Genomic DNA, 19,981 nt, shown 5'->3' with positions numbered 1-19,981 from the left:
AAACACGGCGGCGCCCCTCTCCCGGCACCCCTCTGCCGAGAAACAACGTACCATGTAATTTTTGCTTGTCCAACAGAAGTATATAATTTTTTTATTAACAGGCCACTCAGCTGATTACATAATTGGCCCGGCGAATAATTTATAAAAAAAAAAAGATAAATTTCTCACCATCTCATTTTAATGAATTCAATATATTAAATTTTTTAATAGAAATTATTTTTAAATTAAAATTAGCAAACTTTTATAAAAAATTATTTGTAAATTAATTGAAAACCTGGTCATGAAATAAATCTTTTAGTGGAAAATTCCAATTTAAAATTGGCATCTTATTTTTTTCATTATATTGTTCTATTCTTCTTTCAAGTCTTGCCGTTAATTTTAAAATTTTTAACTGAAAACTTATCAAATATTTTATTAATTTTGGCGGTACTCTTAAATAAAAGGCAATCGTAAATTTTAGGCTTAAATCTTTTAGATTTCGTACATATATTTTTGTGGTTAATAAATCCAGTGCGGCTGCAGTCTTATGGATACACATCATGATTTAATTCTATTTTGTTACTGCAAAACAAAAATATGGCCTGCATTGAACTGCACAAAGTTAACATACAGAAAAATTTGCACTTTCTTTCGTAGTAAAATATATAAAATTATTGTACTGCACCTTGAGAAAATTTTGTTTGTACAATAACCATTAATCAACCTTTTTGCTATAAAAATTTACAAATAAAAATTTTTCAGACCAGAAAAGACATTGGAGACATTTTAAGCACTCGCCCTGAGATGCAGGTTTTTAAATTGGAAGCTTCATTTAATTAGAGGGCATGTGGGCAGAGACGACTTCCCGGACCATTGCGCCTGTAAAATTGGCCCTTTGCTGAATGAGAATTTGCGAGTTTTCTCCCTCGACGGCCACCACCTGCGGCAGTCGGCCGTTTGGGTCCAGTTTGGCGGCGATTTTCGCCACACGGTCGACGCCGCCAGCGTTCAGTTTGGCACCGAGGCCTCTAAATCCGAGAGTCATGCCGGTTTTGTCTGTCAAAAGCACACCCTTGACGTCAGCGGCCTGCATCATCTCGTCCATCGCGGCTTCCAAGTCGTGCTCCATTTTTAGACACCGTTCTCATGCCTGCAAGTGACACACAAAAACAAGCATTTAGAATACATAAGTGTTTATAATTATAAACAAAACAATAAATTTTAATCAAATATGCATAATTGGGTTGGTTTTACAAACAAACAGATGTTAATTAACTGACGTATTTTAGATTTAAATGAAGGATTCAAAATTTTTTAAAAAAAATATTTATGCTGTAAAAGAACTTACAAATTTTTTAATTTAAAATAATTAAATCAAATTGAGCTCAATGTCTCCGTTTTTAGAATTAGAACGTCAGGGCCGACTGCTGTTTACTGAGGAACTACGCCCCCTTTTTTGCGAAATCGGTGGTTTCTGCTGTGCTGCCAACAGAATATTAGAATGAGATAACTGTGGGTCTTTTTTTTTATAATTCAGAGACAAAAAATCCAGAAAAAAATCACATGTGCTGGTTATAAAAACTTTTTAAATTTTAATTATTTACCAAGCGAATGACCTCTTATTCCAAACAAGTAAAAGATATGACGTAACGCAGTTAATTTGGCGCTACTGTTTTTACGTAGAGCTGCTGAAATTTCCTTGTTGATGGCGAATCTTACGCCGGACTCGCCGGTTTTAGGACGGATTTTCGCTTGACCTGCTTAGCCGGTTGGCATCTCAACGAGAATGGATCACAAACTGCTTCTTCTATTCTCGATTTTCGTAAGTTTCGAGTTGATTTTCGCGAACGCGAGTCCTTCGCAGGACTGCCAAAATGCAGGCTTGGCCACTTGTGCCACGAAAGCATTGCTCATTGGCTGTCGCTCGAAGGACCCTTTTATCGCACCATTCCCAACACCTAGGTGACGATAATTTTGTCACAAAAAATCTTGAAAATCGCTAACTTGAATTAACTCCATTATATATAATTAAATTCATGAATTTCGATAAAACTCTAATGTAGAGTTGAACTGACTGTTTTTAATTTTTGCAGACTTTCGTCCTTTTCTACAACCCTACCAATAGTAATGCTGTGCAGCTGAACACCCTGAATATTGACTCTATTCTTGGTAAGGAGCATTAAAGTGATAACATCTCAAGATAAATTTAATCTGTGCATTTCCAGCCACAAATGAGTTGGTCATGGTCAACTTTTACGCCGACTGGTGTCGCTTCAGCAACCTGCTGGCGCCCATTTGGGATGAGGCAGCAACCCTGATTGCTAAGTCGTTCCCTATCCCAGGGAAGGTTGTCCTCGCCAAGGTGGACTGTGACGCCGAAGGAGGAATCGCCACTCGTTACCACATCACAAAGTACCCAACGCTGAAAATCTTCCGCAACGGCCAAGTCACAAAAAAGGAGTACCGAGGTCAGAGGTCGGCCGAAGCCATGCTCGCCTTTGTCAAGAAGCAGATGGAGGACCCGGTGAAGGAGTTCAAAACTGGAGATAAGATTGAAGTAAGTCGATCAAAAAAATTGAAATTTTAATTTCTCTCCACGGATTGATACTAAACCCTAATTAAATTTCAGCCAGCTGCTAGGGCGGTCATTGGAGTTTTTGCTTCTCGTTTGACTCCTGAGTATGACACTTACAGAAAAGCAGCCACTTCTCTTAAGGACGACTGTTCCTTCTACTTCAAAGTGGAGTAAGAATTTTTTATCAATTATCATTTCAAAACTAACCTTGAGCTCTCTTCGAAAGGGCTCTGGACCATAATTTAGAGGCTAAAGGGTAATAAGCTAATTTAAATGCAAAGATTTTGCTTTAAAATTCATTTTATTTCGTAGAGTTTTGACGGAAGCTGCCCTTAGGTATTATTTACTTCAAAAAGTCGCTTCGGCACAGTTTCAAAGTTTTTGCTTCAAGCATTTTTATTTATTTAGTGATGTTTGCTTTAACTTTTTTTCTTATCTTCGCACTAGGTTATTAATTTTATTGAACCATTGGCTTGGACACATTTTCAGATGAATCCCAGTTTAATGCGAATAAGATTTGTAACTTTTTTACTGTCACATTGGTTATGGTTCTAGCTTTGGATAATTAATTTGTGTCACCAAATATTTTATTTGTGAATTTGTTTAGTCTGCCATATGCACAATTGATCATCAGCTTGTTTAATTAAAAAATATTTTTCCAGCGATGTTCCCCCGCCAAGCATAGAATTTGTCAGCAACAATGAACACATTCCCTACTCCGGCGACTTCACCATGTCTGCTATGACCCAGTTCCTGCAACCACTCTGCATTCCTCTTGTCCGTGAAATCACCTTCGAGAATGCGGAAGAGCTTTCCGAGGAAGGCCTTCCTTTCCTCATCCTGTTCCACCGCCCGTCTGATTCGAAGTCCAAGCAGGAGTTCTCCAACTTGGTCAACAGAGAGCTCCGAGAGGAAAAACGTAATAGAAATAAAGTTATTTTATAATAATTCAGATTTGATATTTTCCTAATCTAAAATTGTTTCTTGGGCCGACTGTAAATTTGCAGAAAGTCAACTTTATAGTGAATACTTATATTATAATTCAGTTTCTTGACTTTCACCTGTATCTTTTGCAGAGAACGTGAATTTCCTGACGGCCGACGGTGAGAAATTCTCCCACCCCCTGCACCACCTGGGCAAATCGGATAAAGACCTCCCTCTGCTTGCTATTGACTCGTTCCGCCACATGTACTTGTTCCCCAAGTACGAAGACTCGCTGGTCCCTGGCAAAGTGCTCCAGTTCTTGAAGGACTTGTACTCGGGCAAACTTCATCGCGAGTTCCACTATGGACCCGACGCAACTCAGCAAGCGGCAATCGACGGAAGCAACTCTCAGCCTGTCATCATCACGGCGCCCCCCGAGTCGACGTTCAAGAAACTGGCCCCCTCCAGAAACAGATACACGCTCCTCAGAGACGAACTGTGAATGCCAAAGCTGACATTAATTATTAAATTGTTTGTATGAAGAAAAAATAACATCACCGCTGAAAGTTTGACTTAGCACAGTTGTTTGCAGTCAAATCTTGTTAGACCTGTCCTGATTTTCATAGTCTTATGGAAAAATGTCAATTTTCTTTGCTGCCCCTCTTTTTAAAAGAATGAATGCCTTTTATTCAATACAAAAGTGGTGCTTTTCCTCTTTTGCCTAAATACTTCTTTGCTATTTTACTTCCTATAATTGCGTCCATTGAGACCCTCTAAGTCATGGATTGGAGAGTTCGTAATTTTAAATTTAAGAATAACTTGGGACGAATTCTGTATTCAAAACTTATTTCCGTTCAAAGTTGAATAAAACAATGTACAGGTCCTTCTCCGACTTGGGAGGGTCATTGTTTAAGAAAGTTCTTTAAAAAAAATCTTTTTCAACTAATTGAATGAATAAAGACAAAACCGTGACAAAGAATGGATGCTTTCTTTTTATGTTTGTTGGAAATTTTATTGTTGTCCTTGAGCGAGTGATGGCGTAACTGAGAGAGTAATAATGTGTAAAAATCATGAGCATTCCTCACTAAACGTGGAAAATTGGGTATTTGTGAATTGTTACGATTGTAACCTGCAGTGTGATTAAGAGTAAGCGAGTTTACGTGCATTTGTGTGTATTTGTTTTGATCACTCAAGTCATGCAATAAATTTGAGAAATGCAAAAAAGTTCTGTTAATTATTTATTTAAAACTATATATCACATTTTTAAATTTCCTCGATCAACAGTTTGTATGGTCGAGGGCTCTGGACAAGCCCTTCGAGAGGCTCTAAACTCGGTTGCGGCTCTGCTGTTGGCAGTGAAAACTTGAACTTGAATAGTATGGTGGTGAGGAAAATAAACATTGTGTCTCTGGCTAGGGGCTCTCCAAGGCAAAGTCTTGGCCCTGAGAAAATATATTCATTTTAATACTTTGTTAAAAGAAATGAAATTATTTTTCATACCATGACCAAAAGGCATCGCAAAGGGGTCCTTCAAGTATTTGCCAGTTTCATCAAGGAAGCGTTCAGGACGGAAGTTTTCAGGGTCTATCCAGTGGCTTTTATCCATTTGCAGGCTGTACAAGTTAATTAAGAGGCTTGTACCCTAAAATAGATTTAAATTTAAATAAATATTAACTTTTCAAATTGTTAAAATTAGGAAATATTACTCAGACATTTAATATCAATTTACAATTCAATGAATTTTTTCAAAGAAAATATTTAATTACTTCCACACAACTGACTTCTCAAGCGCAGTTTCTCACCTTGGGCAAATTATAGCCTGAGCTGAGCGTAATGTCATTGTCGGTTGTGTGCGGTGGAGTCATTGGCACCATGCTCGAGTGGCGAAGTGTCTCTTGAACGAACGCGTGGTAGTAATTGAACCTGAAACGCGAGACGTGACCAATTAGCAATAAGCGGCGTGTATGCTGCTACTTTGTGGCACACGCTCATGCCCTATCAAGAATCGAATTTCATCTCGATATGTATTAAACAAAAAATATTATCGATGCGGTGTGTAATTATCCTGATCAATCAATTGGCTTCAATGCCAACCAGCTTATTAATATGACGATCATTGATCATTGCAAGAGTTGCAGCATTGATGAGAGGTATACATTTCGTCAACATATATGATGTTTAAATATAGATTCCTCTCATACAGCTAATTGATGTAGATATTTTTATATTATTTATTCTCCAGCAGCAGTATTTAATTGTCTTTTTGTTTAAAGGAAAAACGAACGATCAGCACAAACTAACATTAGTTTTTTTTTTTTAAATAAAAAAATTTAAGAAGTTAAAAAATGTTTAAAAAAAAATTATTGCTAAAAATTGTGTTATAAAAGAAAAAAAATATATACTTTTGAGCATCTTTGAGGGCCGGTTCCATGCCAGGCGAAATGCTGTGCATCTCCTGGCGCAGTTTTTCCTGAATTCTAGGGAAGCAGGCCAGGTAGAGCAGGGCGAACCCCAGAGCGTTGGAGGTGGTGTCGGTGCCGCCGAGGAACAGATCCATGCACACCACGATCAGTTGCTCCATGTCGAAGGTCGGGTCCTCGCCTTTCTTGACCTCACCGAGAAAAACGTCCATGAAGTCACGGACGACGCCTTCCTCGTAGGTTGCTGCGTGCTGCTCAGCCACATCCTTAAAATTAAAAATTAAAATTAACCCCAATTAAAATCATGCTGTCAATATTATTTCTCGCAAACATGCAAAACATCATGACATCAAAAACTGCAAAACTTCTAGAGGCACAGCAGCAATTTAAATGGTTTTTTTTATTTTTAAATTTCTTGTTTAGTAACTTTTGACCCATCTCAGCGTATATATACCTTTTTTAAGCTCCGCGCCAGACGCGCTGACGTTTCTTTCACGTATATTTCGTATTTTTTTCTATATCTATTGTTTGTAATAAAGAATAAACAATAAAAAAGATAACATAAAAGTTTTGTATCACAAGGTGTGTTAACAGACTTGAACTTTCTTCTCAATTAATTGTATTTTACAAAATATTAAAAATAAACACACTATAAATATATGGCAAAGAAACTATCAACTTTTATAGAAATATTTTATTTTACATTATAATATCTGTTATATGTACATAACAATTTCAAATTTTTTTATTGTAAATTTATCAAAAATTCTGCAAAATTCATTAGTTTGTATTCATTGGAAATAAAAAATTAGCAAACAGTGTCAACAGCGACTATTGCGCCTGCAGGGTGAACTGGTTATGCAATCCGCACCACACGCCTGTTATATAAAATTTTAAACTTTTGTTTTTATAATTTTACATTTTTACTATTATATAATCTCGTAGAGTGCGAAAAATTAATCGATTCGGAACAGATAAACGATCGGCAAATTTGGTCCGTTTAATCAACCTTTGGAGTTTGTTCCAAATTTTCTGCGCATCGAAAAAAAAACATTTTGATAATAAATAACGTTAATGCAACAATACAAAGTGCATTAATATATAACAAGTATCAGTTGAAGACATCAGTTATTATATATATTAATAAAATTGATGAGGTACTTTTATAATTATTGATAATTCGATTATATATGAAAATCCAAAATCTTATCTTTGCAAAAATCAGTTTTTGCATGCAATTTAATCAGTGTTAAAATTAAAACTGTTACATCACGTAGACGCCATTATTTGGAGAAGAAGTACCTAATTTGCCTCTTTGCTATTTAAATTCAAACTTCTTTGAATATAAAAAAAAAAAATTTGGGCACCTTCATATTTTTTTTTGCGGAATTAAAAATTTTTATTAAAAAAACGCGGTGAATTAAAAATTTTACCTTAATATACGATTGGAGGATGTAGGCAGATTTCATCAGTTTCTTGAAGGACGTGTTGACCAACGGTACAAAGCGCAGCCACGTGAAGATCATCATAATCGGATGGCCCTGGCGCGTGAACTCGGTGATGTTCTCCAACAATTCTTTGAACTCTTCGTCCTCATGATCATGTCTCTGTCCGGCCATCATCGCCCAGAGGACGTTGATGACCGATATGGGCAGAAGGTCGTGCACGTGGACGCCTTCAGGGCGGTTACTTCTTGTTCGCATCGCATCAGCCAAAGCCTCTGCCTCATCGCGGATCATCCGCTCGGTGCTGCTTTTCCCAAAGCCAAAGTCGCGCAGGTGGCGGATTGCGAAACGGCGGTGCGTTTTCCACAAATTGCCATCAGCAAAAAGAATTCCTTTTTTTGGTATGGAAAAAAATTAATAAAATGTTTACAATAAATTCTCAATGAAAAATAGAAACTCAATTTGCGTGACTTTTGAATCAAAATAATTAATTTAAATAAATTGGTTTTTAAATTCATGTAATTAATATTTATGTTTAATTTAAAATTTATTTTTTAAATGATTCTTGAAATTTTATATCAAAGTTACAAATCTGTTTTCCAAAATATCTTACAAATACATTAACATAAATTTTGAAATTTAACTAATTGCTTCTGTAAATAAAATTTTCTTTATCATGCCAAAATTTTTTGATAGATCAGCGCTAAAAATTTTGAATATCAAAAGGACTGGAAATTATTGAAAGTATTTAATCTGATCTAATCAAAAAACTCTTTTTTCTATTACAAAGTTCTAAGATTTAAAAATAACTCAACTATTCACTCTTCACTCACCCAAGCGCTTATCAAACGACCGCATTGTAAGGATAACATTAACGGGACGGAAACTGCAGTCTTCTCTTGAGAGCACCTCTTTCACAGCCTCATACCCGTTGACAGCCACGCACCATTTTCCGCCCAACTTAAAGCCTACTAGCGGCCCTTGTATTTTTGACAAAAAGAACAGAACCTCCTGAAACGGGCGTCCTTTGACCAACATTGTCAACCCACCCAGAATGGACTGCTTTGTCAGACCTGACAAGAGAAAGAAATAGAAAAAAATATTTCACTTGTAATATTTTATGAATTAAAACGTACCTGGAGGAAAATTCTCAGGTCTGGTTGAGAAGTAAAATTTGGCCAGTAAAGAGACCAAGATCAAAAGCAAAATTTCCAATAACATCTTGGTTTTTTCTCGAACAGGCAAATTTTAACTGAGATGAACCCAGCAGCTTGCTAAGAAAACGTTCTTTCGTGAAGGCCACTTGATGTCTAAGTTGGCGAGAATATATAGCGGGCGAGCTTGGAGCAAAGCCGAGAGGAGTGGGAATATTTTACGGAAAGAGGCGCAGAGTTGCGCACCATAATCTGGGTCGGACAAATAATTAATTCACAAATCTCCAGCGCCTTTGTGCCTTCAATGTTGCCAGCCAGAATCTTTTGTGTAGCGCAAGAATGCACAAATACAGGTCAAATAGTCAAAATCATTATGACCTCTGCATTTTAAAAACATATATATTAATCAAAAAATTATGATGGCACAGCAAAAATTTAACAAGAAGTTTAATTTAGGACATATTTTTGTTAAAAATTGTTGATTTTCTTTTATGTTTATGTACATTTATCTAAAAACAAAACTATAATTTAGAGTGTTATAAAATATAAAATAAGTTACGTATTCTTTTCAAATTAATACTTAAATTTTAATTATCATATATAAATGCCACAGGGCATATTGTGTAACGTTTTTTAACTAGCAGCTTGCTCCAAAAATGTTTGAGTTGCTACTTTTTTATTTGAGTAAAAGACAAGACAAGTTTACTCCCTCCTAGAGCATGAAAAATAATAATAATAATGCAGTTGTCTAAATAATATTTGTTTGTCTAAGTCATTCTAGCTAATTTAATTGAAAGCAGACGTAAAAAACTTATATAACCGCAGGTATATGGAAAATTGTATGTCAAGAGAAATTTGAACAACTTTGATTGTGCAATAATAAGTTGATAATCAATATCAAGATTAAATTTGATTCTGGCCCTTATTACGTAAAAAATTTCGCAAATTTTTTTATTGCTGTGCAGCAGGTGTATAAAAAGGCAACTTTTTAAACTTTGCACAGCCCACTGACTCATCACACTCACTTGGAATGGATTTCATTATCAGACTCATATATCATGCAAAGGCAACTAACAGATCACAGATTTAAAATATTACCTTTTTAAACTTTCAATGTTGAAAATAGAATTATTTATTGTTAAAACGGGGTAAAAAGTAAAATTTTCACTATTGAATCAGCTCCAGACGTCAGCCGAGTAGCGTTTCTGGGCTTCCATCTTCTTCACGTACGAATTGGCAGCATCGTGGTTCATGTCGCCACCCTCTGCCACCAGCTCCACCACCAAGTTGTGCACATCCCTTGCCATGTTACGAGCATCTCTGAAAACAAGAAAATTCAAAATTGTTATTTTAAACCCACAATTCAAAGTAAAAAAGTTTTACATTTAAATATTTTCAATTTTCAATCACTTAAATAAATTTTATTGCCTTTAATTAATAATATTGCCTTTAATTAATAAAATTGCTTTTGATTAATAAGAAATTCTAAAAATGTCTCACCCGCAGACGTACAGGTGACCATTCTCTTTTCCTAGAATACGCCACAATTCTTCTTTGTGCTGCTTCATCAAATGAGTTACATAAACTTTTTCTGCCTGGTCCCGAGAAAATGCTGCGTGCAACTGCAAAAATGATATTAGTAAAAAGTAAAATTGCACACTTTCATAATTACTTTGAGAACTCCTTTGCTGACGAACTCCTCAAGTTCAGCCTGGTACAAAAAGTCCTGGTCCCGCTTTCGGCAGCCAAAATAGAGAATTGTCTCACCAACAGGTTTACCTAAAATTTCAGAAACTTTTTGTAACTCAAGACATCAAACTCAAGTAAATGAGATTAATATTGTTTCTCTCGTTTTAAATTTCAATCTTTGTTGCTCAAAATTTTATCTAATATTTATTAATTAATAAATAATGTGTTATATTAATATAACACATTATTTGAAAACACCAAAAAACTTTGCAAGTAATTTAAGTATTTGTTTTACCCTGCTCGAGAGCAATGGCACGCTCCTGTAAGAAGCCTCGGAAAGGAGCAATTCCAGTGCCAGGACCAACCATAACCACAGGCGTCTGAGGTCGGGTTGGCAGTCGGAATGCAGAACGACGAACAAAAACAGGAATTTTTTCACCTAGGGCCTTCTTGGCGAGCCAACTTGTGGCAACGCCATTGACAGTGCGACCTGTTGGGGTTTCATAGCGCACTAGAGCTGCTGTCACATGAATCCTATCGGAATGCGCCTAGAAAAAAGGTAAACATTTTATTTTAAATCAAAGTAAAAATTTGTAACTTTTCTTATTGTGTAAATGCGAATTGATGAAATTGAAATCAGGTGATTATAATTTTGTGTCTTTTTTACACACCTTGGGGGAAGACGAGATGGAGTAGTATCTGGCCTGCAGACGAGGCATCAACTCCAGCAAATGATCCAATTTTGGTTTACAAGATTGCAGGTCTTCCAAAACATGCACGATAGACCGATTTTCCTTAATGATCCAGTCCTGGTACTCCTGTTTGCCCTCGACCGATGTACTTGCCATTAGCTTGAGTTTTGCTTTCTCCTGAGAACCATATATTACATTTTATGGTTTAAATAATTATTTCATTGTTAAAAAAAACTTCACTTCAAAGCATAAAAAAATGGTATCCCAAAATTTATTAAAATGAATGTCAATATTCAGCCTTACGATGTCGAGAAAATTATTTGAAATGAAAATTTTGCAATTAAAATCCAGACGAGCCTAAATATTCAACTTACATCAGGGTCAGAGGTGTACTCAGCGATCTCCTTCAGCACGTGAGTTCGAGGATTGCATGTAATGTCAACATAAAAAGATAGAGCCGTTCTGTAAGAGCAAGGGCAAGGGAAGGGATGTTTTTTGCTAGAGTCCTCATCTACGTTGGTTAAAGTGAAGACAATGTCCAGGTTCACCTCCAAGAGCTCACCAATTCGTTCGACCAGAGCTTTATCATTCTCAGGGTACACAGCCACATGATCACCTGGAATTAAAATGCTTTAAATTTTTGAACTCTACTTTTCTTAAATATTCTCCTTACCTGCGTCATATCTGATTTTGGAATCGGTGATTCCCAATTCTATGTGCATGCACGAGCGGTCACTACCGGAGTACAACTCTTTTCTCTCCAGCACAGGCGCCATGAATGGATTTTTGGAATCAAACGGCCTAAATGAGAATTAGGTAAAAAATTTTCTCCAAAAAATAATAAAAGCAAAAACTAACGGGCGCTGCATAGAGAGCGAATGGAGTCGAGCAACCTCTCCTGTATAAGCTCTATCGAGAGCAACTTCGGTGTGCTCAGTAAGGCGGAATTGGCGAATACTTTCTTCCTCACCAGAAGCCTCGATGCCGAAAAATTCACACACAGCAGGCCAAAGACGGTCCTTCCATGTGATGAAATCGTCTTCAATACTGAGTGATAAAATTTGAAATTATATTACAGGAATAAATATCAAATGGTACTTTATTAAAAAATTTTATCCCTTTTGAAAATTTTCTACGATTTACTTTTAAATATTTTTAATAATAAACTATTTAAGAAACAAAAATAAATTATTCAAGAACAGAGAACTGATGAAGGTTTATTTTACCTCCTTTAATTTAAAATTTTAATACCTATAAAATTTATGAAATAGTTCTAAGAAAATCAAATAAACGTCAGTGCAATATTTAATCGATATTGTAATTATGTCTTTAAAATTAAACCTACTTGGCATCATCGTCTCCCAGGCCCATCTCAAAAACTCTAGTTGCTCCCAATTCCTCCAAGCGTTTGTCCACATATTTGGCCATCTCATTGTAGTGTTCATAAGTCTTATTTCCCAATCCAAACACCTACAAACATAATCAAATTTTAATCATCTGTTTGAGAAGGAAATACGAATTTTACAGCATAATTAAGGCCTGCCAATTCAGTGTCTCCGTTTTGAAGCCACTCGAAAAACTCTTGAGCATTATCTGTGGGGTCACCCTCGCCGTAGGTGGCCAGACAGAAAAGGGCCAGCGAATTGGGCAGCTCCTTCATCATGGCCAACTCCTCCATGGCACATTCCTCAGGGTCGGCCAGCATGCCCTTGAGGCGAAACCGGACTCCTTCCTTGGCCAGACGACTCGCAAATTCTTCGGCTGTGCCCGTCTGGCTACCGTAAAAAACCACGAGACTCCTGCCCGAGGCTCGCAGTTTTTGCACAAACGAGGTCTCTGAACTTGACGACGACTCGTACATAGATTGCACGACCCTGAAAAATTTTTGCACAATGTAATTCTCAAATCACGATTGAAGGACAAAAGAATTGAAATCAATGAATATTTTACTCACTGGACGTCATAGTTGATGGAGGGTGTCTGTTGAGGACGCAGTTTCTTCATCAGGAGCCATCCAGCCACACCAACAGTGACCACCAAGAGCAGCATGTCAATTGCACCGAAAATTGCCGCAGACTCGCCCTCTGCCGAGCCCGTCTCCATTTTCACATCGGGCTCCATGCTGCAAAAAGTGTCATTGTTTTTATTACGCAATCGTTGCTGCAAAACATATGATCAGCGAAGTTCAAGGGTATAATAATATAATTTTATACATAAAAATTATCTTTATGTATTTTCTCTTCAATCAAAAGTTAAAAAATGTGATTGTAATTAATTTCACTTGAAAAAAAAGAAAAAAATCACCTCCCCTTTAATTATGAGCCATAAAAAGATCCGCGCTTAAGGTATGCTCATTTCAAGTCTCTCACACTCCCGGCGCGGATCTTTTTATGGCTCGTAATTAATTTCATTCAATATATTTTTCATTAAAAAATGTACTCGAATACATTTGAAAAAGAGTCAATACATGCAGCAAATATTTTTTTTATTAAATTTATTTAATTATTGATAAATGAAAGTTACATTAGAATTTTTGGGAAATTAAAAATAAAAAAAATTGGTATGATAAAAAAAAAAATTCAATCAAATTAAAAATATATATTTTGATCTTGTAAAAATTGAAATAATTTATATAGAACATAATAAATAGCTCCATTACTTTTTTCTTGAAATTTTAATTATACAGAACCTTAAAATATTAAAATCGCTAACTTCTTCATGCTTAAAATTGATTGATTTTTGTACATTTTTCACCTCTTTTCCAATATAAAAAATTTATTTTTAATTTTATTTTAGAAATTGAATTTTCTGCTATTTAACATCAACTAAAAAAACAATTTATTTTAAATTTAATTTAAACTAAATAATAGGTATAACTATGATCAATAATAAATTAATTATATTTTCTTCTTACAAATGCATTGCTAAATAGCTGATAATAAATTTTCGCTATAAAAATTTAATCCTCATTTAAAAAAAAGATGAAATCATGAAAATATTATGTAACAGTAAATAGCACTATATACTTAATTTTTGGTCTCAAATAGAGATTTTTGAGAAATCTTTTTTTTTTAATATGTAATATGTTGTACTGTGACACGAGCCTTCTTTTAGTCTGACGTAGTCAAAATTGTAAAAATAAACTTTCCAGGCTGTTAAAAATAGCTAGAGAGCTGGAGAAAACATATCGCCGAAAAGAAAGGGGCACTATTTAAGGTTGTGCCCCCAATTAGAGACAGACATAATTCACCAGAAAATAATTTAACTTTGAAAATAACTTACGTTTAGAAATAAAAACGTACATCAATGATTTTGCTAAATTAGAGCTGCAGTGTAAACAGTGATAAATGTAAGAAAAAAACATCTCATTGAATCAAGAGCAACAGGTGCTGCAAGTTTTCTGCAAGGTCAAGGTCATTAAGAAGCTGTTTTTTTTTAAATTGATCGGGTCATTATATATATATTTAAAGAAAGACATCCTGCACATACGGTCATTGAAAAATCTTTGATTTAGGTTTCTTGAAAAAAATAAATAAATTAAAAATATCGTCCAGCAGCGCACGTTCTTCTCTGTCTCTCCGCGAGTATCAAAGGTTTGAAAATTCATATTGAAAATTGACTTACGTTCAGCTCCTAGGCGTCGGTGGGAAGGAGCAGCGATTCGAATTGGATCCTGAATTATTTTGGAAGGGCGTATGCCGAGCTAGACCCTGATGAGAGCCGAATTACCCACAAAATCTTCACAGGAATTGCACTTCCCGTCTTCACTTCTTCGCTCCGCTGTTGAATTGAACATTAATTACAGTGTTGCCAACGCTCCAAACGTAAACAACAGAATACCGAGATAGTCAAATCCTTAATTTTTTTTCTTTAAAATCTAAAGAAATGCTGTAAATCAGGATAAAGTTTCTTTTTTGATTAACTTTTTTAAGAGAGAAAAAGCAAAATCTCAATTTGTACAATAATTATTTAAGTTTATACGTCGGAATACTTTTCACATGTTGGTGACCCTGCTGCATTGACGTGAAATGCATAATTAACTTGCAATAATTCACTCTTGCCTTTTTAAAGCAGGTCTGTTTAACCAGATTGAGATAAAAGACATTGCACAGAATTCTATCTAGTTTGCCTCCAACTTTATATTATCAACTCTTAGGAAAATTCAAGGTTTCCGATGATGAAAACAGAGATTACAAAAAATCGTCATTTTACAGATTAAGTTCATCAAGCTCCTTTATTGATAAGAAATAATTTTAAGACATAAAACGCCACAGGTGAAAAATAAAGTTTTGAAGTATGCATACAACTGAAACTTGAAGTATTTTCGTCGATCTTAGGATTATAAATTTACTATCTAAATTCAACAGACAAATTAATTTAATGTATTTGACACAAACTGTGAATTAAGTATGCATTTGCATAAATATGGTGAAACAGAAATTTTAATACCAAATGATCATATGTGGGACAGAGAAACGCCAGTTTGGAATAAGAGATTTGAAATTTACATGATTTCCTTTTAAAATAATCCATTATACTATTACATGGATTTCATTTTGCACAAGAATCTGAGTTGAAGCATTTTTACGTCATCGGGGCCAAGTTTCACGACACCCTCGTTGTTGTCAATAGAAAGCAAAGTTCCTACAGCCTCCCTATCCTCTCCAAGAATGACCTTAACTTGGTCTCCACGTTGAGGGACCACAGGCTCGAGCTGCTCTGAGAGCAAATTGACGACACGATCTTCCTCGGGCAGAAACACACTGCACATGCCACCCTGGATTAAAATAATTTTTAACTTTCAACTCCTGGAAATAAAAATGAATTCTTACAGATATGCCTCGTATTACTCCAGTTTGGCCAATGAGGCCTGGGTCGTCATGGGTGCTCTTGATGCGAACTTCCAAATCAGTCGTGTGCCACTCATGCAGGGTGAGATGCTCCATGCCTGCACCAGGGGTTTGGGGATTGTATGGAGATGAAGCTGTGCCAAGGGGGCTGTAGCTTGAGGGCGATGGAGACTCATAGGGTCCACTGCCAGACGGGGATCCTGAGACTTGATAGCCTCCTCCTAGAGGGCTTGGTGTTGAAACATAACCTCCAGGACTTGGAGTTGCTGAAATAAAATAAAAATAAGGTTCAATAAATGATCTTTATAATGGACAGAAAATTAGAATGGCTCGTTTCCCCCCTCAAATGATAGGACATTTGCATGTTATTAACCGTATTAAATTAGAACTTACGTCTGAATCCAACACTAGGTGATGGTGACGACTGGTAGGGGGAATAGCTGTGGTCCGAACCATACATAGTTCCAGGCGTCTGAGGTGTGTAAGGGCCAGCAGGAGTGTCTGGATTGTAGCCAGGGGTACCTGGAAACATAAAATTTTAATACAGGGACAAAATATCTTAAGGATAAAAACCCACTGGGATTGTAACCAGGCGATGGTGAGTCATCCAGGGCGTAGGAGTCGTCAGCAACACGCGCAGGAGTGTTGACCACAGTAGGGTCCCAGGCTCCTGTTCCAGGAGTGCGGGAACCATCGTGGGAAGGAGTCATGCTGCCGTAATGGGGAGTCCTTGACCCAACTTAAAATAAAAGTGCATTTATGAGCCTACAGGTAATAAAAATTTTTTATCAAAGGATCTTATTTGACCATTGAACAATAAAAAATTTAAAAATGACCAGGAAAATTAAATTCACTTAATATTGGTAGAAGATAAAAATGATAAATTCAACTTACCATCGTACATAGGCGTTTGATTGCCATGCATAGGTGTCTTTGAGCCTTCTCCTCTGTACATTGGGGTACCAGCTCCACCCCCTCCATAGTGAGCAGCAACTGGAGTTCTGCTGTAGGTGGTGTAAGAGCCATCCTTGGTTGGCACGCCGACTCCAGCAATGTGACTCCGGTCGACAGATATAGTCTGGCAAGTTGAATGCAACTCGACTCTTGCAGTTGACTCGGTGGCGTCCTTGACAATGCCCACATTACCTTTGTAGGGCCCTCCTGTTATCTTGATGGTTGTGCCAATGAGCTGGCGATCTCGACGGATGTTGCCACCGCCACCTCCTGCTCCTCCACCTCGTCGGCCGCCTCTACCACCCCCGCCACCACTCGAGGGATGAGCTGGAGATGTGATTCGGGGTGACATGATTCTTGGAGACATGAAACCACTCGCTCCACCGGAGGCTGCAGTTGCAGCACTCACAGCCTAAAATAACAGAATATAGAAAGTGTCAAATATTGCTCCTTTAGAATATTGAAGTTTCAGTGAAAATCGATTAAGTTTTGAAAAACCACTGCACCTTTCCACCTCCTGCCAGAAGTACGTGTCTAGTTTTGCAGACAAAAATGCCTCCGTTTTCAAGAAAGAGTCGAGAATGCAAGAAAGCACAGTTTCGATACAAGTGCTTGATTTCTCCTTCACGACCCTGTGAAATAATATGTAAACGCTGCTCAACTGTTTTAATTAATTTCACTTACGGCATGTGGACCATCCACAACCTTAACGATGTCTCGGACTTGGATTGGGTTCTGTTCCAAGTCGAGGGCCTGTGCATTACGGTTTTCTCGCTTCTTCTGAAGTGTCTGTGGTTTAGCTTCCACAAGCTTGCCGCTCATTGACAATATCTGGAAACTTTCTTTTTCCAGACGAACTATTACACCAACAGTCTGTGCACTATAGTACATAAAATTTTTAGTTTCTTTAGTCATCACAGGAATTTTAACCTACTCAAGCATGACAAGATCTCCCCACTGGAATTGACCCAGGGAGTCGACACCAGTAGCCATGTCTGTGCAGAGCTGCAAGTCCCTTGGAAGGACCTCAAGTTCGTGCATGGTCAAGTCGGAAAAGAGTACAACCCTGTTGTCTTCAACTCGAATGATGAGGCCAGTGTCTCCTTCATATCTTCCCTTCAACACTTTGACATGGTCTCCTTGTTTAAAGAATTTCCTCAACTCACTAGCTTGGAACTCCAGAGGCTCCTGAATGGACATTAAAAAAAAAAAAAAAATTAGATTTCCCTTCCAAAAATTATATTCGACGTACAATGAGCTCGTCGTGCTTGGGCAATATAGTGATTTTATTGCCCTCTATGGTGGCTATTTTTCCTTGCAGATGCATCAATTCGCCTTCACAAACTTCGACCACATCACCAGTGGCAAAAGAATGGCCCACTTCCTCTTTGGCCGACACATTTGCAGAAAGCTCAATGTCCAGACCTTCAGGAGACTCCTCAAATTTCTCCAATTCACTAAGAGTTGGCTTGACTCCTGAAAAGTAAAGCAAAATTTTTGTTCATTTGGTTTTATCATTATTTAAATTTACTAACCGTCAGCAAGGATTGCGCTCATGGGAAAGTTTTTGTACAAGAAACCCTTTCTTGAAAAACGGTTGCTCTCAAAAATGAGAAAATCGCCGTCTCTTGTGACTTCTCCTCCTATTGCTCTGACAGCTTCAGGGTCAAAAAGTTTTGCAGCTGGTCGTCGGAACTTCTTTCTCTTATTGGCATCAGCCTAAGTTTAAACAACCACATTTAATCAAGTAAGTAATATACAGTTTTGATGATATCTACCTGTGATGATCGTAGAGCGCCTCTTAGTTTAGTGTAATCAATGCGAGGCAACAATTTTAGATGGACAGTATTCTGTGCCAAGTCTACGTAATCGACCTGACCGATGTCATCTTTGAAAATTCCTCTCTTCAGGCGAACCCACTGCTTTGCCTTAAGACCCGACTGTTCTCTCACAACTCTTAGCACGTCTGTCATTTCTTTGATAGGAACCATCTGTGAAAATTTAAATTAATTTTCTGAGGACACTTCCACAAATGGCTGACCTGTTGCTGCCACTGGCCCATACGTAAGTTACCAACGTTTGCAATCAGTTGCTTAACATGTGTCTGCTTGAAGGCCTCTATGTAAATATAGCCTTTTGCACCTTCAGGAGCAACAACACTTTTTATCTGCAGAGGCTCTGCAGTGCTCAAGTAGGCCACAAATTTCCTCATTAGCAGAAGACAAGTCCCTTTTTCTTCACCCATCCTGCACTTGACCATCCAAAGATTAGGGTCCCTACACATTAAAAATTCATTAAACAATGGCTGAAGTTTAAGGGAAAAAGGAAATTACTTGACACCGGGAAGAAGAGTTTGTTGAGTGATTTCATCGGACATTTCTTCACCACCATCTCCAAAATGCCTTGCAACAGCTCCCTCATCAGCATACTTGTTACGCAAATACTCTTCCAATTCATCTTCTTTATGTGAACTGCAAATAATTATAAAATTAATATTTATATCACAAAATTATGGTGACGTGACGCACTCCCAAATATTGTGACCACGACGCCGGCCTTCAATTTCTCTGGCGGTAGGGCCCAGTTCATCGTCGTTTCCAACAAAGCCTGCTGGTTCGGCCCCTTCTTCCCACTCATCATCTTCGTCCACGTCAGAGTCAACTTCAGCCTCATCGATGATGAACCCTCCATACCGGTCTTTCTTTTTCTTCTTGTTAGGCCGGTCATAGTCATCCTCTTCTTCTTCCTCGTCGTATTCCTCCTGAATTTAACATTTGATAATTTGAGCTGCAAACTAAAATCTTTGCTAACCTCTTGCTCGGGCTCTTTTTCTTCTTCCTCGGACCCGCTGTCCACCTGCCTTTTCTTGGACTTCTTCTTACTCTTAGATGGTTTTGGTTCTTCAGCTTCGCTATCACTCGAGTTGTTTTTTTCAGACTCGGACCCTTTCTCACTTTTTTCAGAAGGCTCGTCTGAACCGCTCTCTGCCCCTTTATTTTCCCACATATTATCCTCACTATCCGACATGATTCAGATGGTAAAAAATTGGAAAATTCACAAGAAAAACACCTACAACCCCATACAACGCTCCAAGTTGAATAAGAATGGGAAATATGGGCGCCATGTTGGATTTGGTTGCTAAGTGAAAAATACCGGTTATTTAATTTTTTTCTCAGCTCTATAAACATGTAATAAAATAATCTTTTTATCTAAACTAAATTTACAAAGCTGTATTTACATAATAAAGTGTCTATTTGATAAACTATTTTAATTAATTTTTCACATCAATTATTTTAATT

General features: G+C 37.1%; 4 protein-coding genes and 1 long non-coding RNA gene across 7 annotated transcripts; 1 reads left to right on the top strand and 4 right to left on the bottom strand.

The window, feature by feature from the left end:
- Positions 1-450: 450 nt before the first annotated feature.
- On the bottom strand, positions 451-1,598 carry LOC132204169 (uncharacterized). Its single transcript, XR_009442511.1, has 3 exons — positions 1,584-1,598; positions 1,328-1,461; positions 451-1,129 (listed from the first exon to the last, which is right to left on the bottom strand). It is a non-coding gene; the product is annotated as an uncharacterized LOC132204169 (long non-coding RNA).
- A 55-nt stretch (positions 1,599-1,653) lies between these two features.
- LOC132204168 (endoplasmic reticulum resident protein 44) lies at positions 1,654-4,699 on the top strand. Of its 3 annotated transcripts, XM_059632485.1 has the most exons (8): positions 1,654-1,801; positions 2,073-2,148; positions 2,205-2,536; positions 2,609-2,724; positions 2,781-2,810; positions 2,867-2,890; positions 3,217-3,473; positions 3,631-4,699. In XM_059632485.1, the coding sequence occupies exons 1-8, from the start codon at positions 1,766-1,768 to the stop codon at positions 3,978-3,980; spliced, it is 1,221 nt and encodes a 406-aa protein (XP_059488468.1). In that variant the 5' UTR covers positions 1,654-1,765; the 3' UTR covers positions 3,981-4,699. The 3 variants fall into 3 exon arrangements, with proteins under 3 accessions (XP_059488468.1, XP_059488469.1, XP_059488470.1); XM_059632486.1 differs by lacking the exon at positions 2,867-2,890; XM_059632487.1 differs by lacking the exons at positions 2,781-2,810; positions 2,867-2,890.
- Positions 4,700-4,709: 10 nt separating this feature from the next.
- On the bottom strand, positions 4,710-9,474 carry LOC132204166 (methyl farnesoate epoxidase-like). The gene is made up of 7 exons (XM_059632484.1): positions 8,480-9,474; positions 8,177-8,416; positions 7,332-7,735; positions 5,881-6,164; positions 5,281-5,401; positions 4,979-5,120; positions 4,710-4,920 (listed from the first exon to the last, which is right to left on the bottom strand). Exons 1-7 carry the CDS (start codon positions 8,562-8,564, stop codon positions 4,742-4,744), a joined length of 1,455 nt encoding a protein of 484 aa, XP_059488467.1. The 5' UTR covers positions 8,565-9,474; the 3' UTR covers positions 4,710-4,741.
- A 138-nt stretch (positions 9,475-9,612) lies between these two features.
- Positions 9,613-14,658, bottom strand: LOC132204165 (NADPH--cytochrome P450 reductase). Its single transcript, XM_059632483.1, has 12 exons — positions 14,503-14,658; positions 12,833-13,000; positions 12,404-12,752; positions 12,224-12,348; positions 11,737-11,925; positions 11,552-11,679; positions 11,253-11,494; positions 10,858-11,055; positions 10,482-10,734; positions 10,170-10,276; positions 9,998-10,119; positions 9,613-9,817 (listed from the first exon to the last, which is right to left on the bottom strand). The coding sequence occupies exons 2-12, from the start codon at positions 12,997-12,999 to the stop codon at positions 9,673-9,675; spliced, it is 2,025 nt and encodes a 674-aa protein (XP_059488466.1). The 5' UTR covers position 13,000; positions 14,503-14,658; the 3' UTR covers positions 9,613-9,672.
- Positions 14,659-15,157: 499 nt separating this feature from the next.
- Positions 15,158-19,804, bottom strand: LOC132204130 (transcription elongation factor SPT5). The gene is made up of 15 exons (XM_059632412.1): positions 19,494-19,804; positions 19,211-19,443; positions 19,016-19,153; positions 18,724-18,958; positions 18,461-18,673; positions 18,218-18,401; positions 17,935-18,158; positions 17,617-17,870; positions 17,367-17,562; positions 17,189-17,314; positions 16,623-17,094; positions 16,306-16,467; positions 16,122-16,250; positions 15,711-15,994; positions 15,158-15,655 (listed from the first exon to the last, which is right to left on the bottom strand). The coding sequence occupies exons 1-15, from the start codon at positions 19,707-19,709 to the stop codon at positions 15,419-15,421; spliced, it is 3,303 nt and encodes a 1,100-aa protein (XP_059488395.1). The 5' UTR covers positions 19,710-19,804; the 3' UTR covers positions 15,158-15,418.
- Between the last annotated feature and the right edge of the window lie 177 nt (positions 19,805-19,981).

This window comes from Neocloeon triangulifer, unplaced genomic scaffold (assembly GCF_031216515.1).
Source record: "Neocloeon triangulifer isolate White Clay Creek 2 clone unplaced genomic scaffold, ASM3121651v1 ptg000022l, whole genome shotgun sequence".
NCBI classification, from domain to species: Eukaryota; Metazoa; Arthropoda; class Insecta; order Ephemeroptera; family Baetidae; genus Neocloeon; species Neocloeon triangulifer.
The sequence above is the reverse complement of the archived record's forward strand: the minus strand, read 5'-3'. Positions and strand labels throughout refer to the sequence as shown.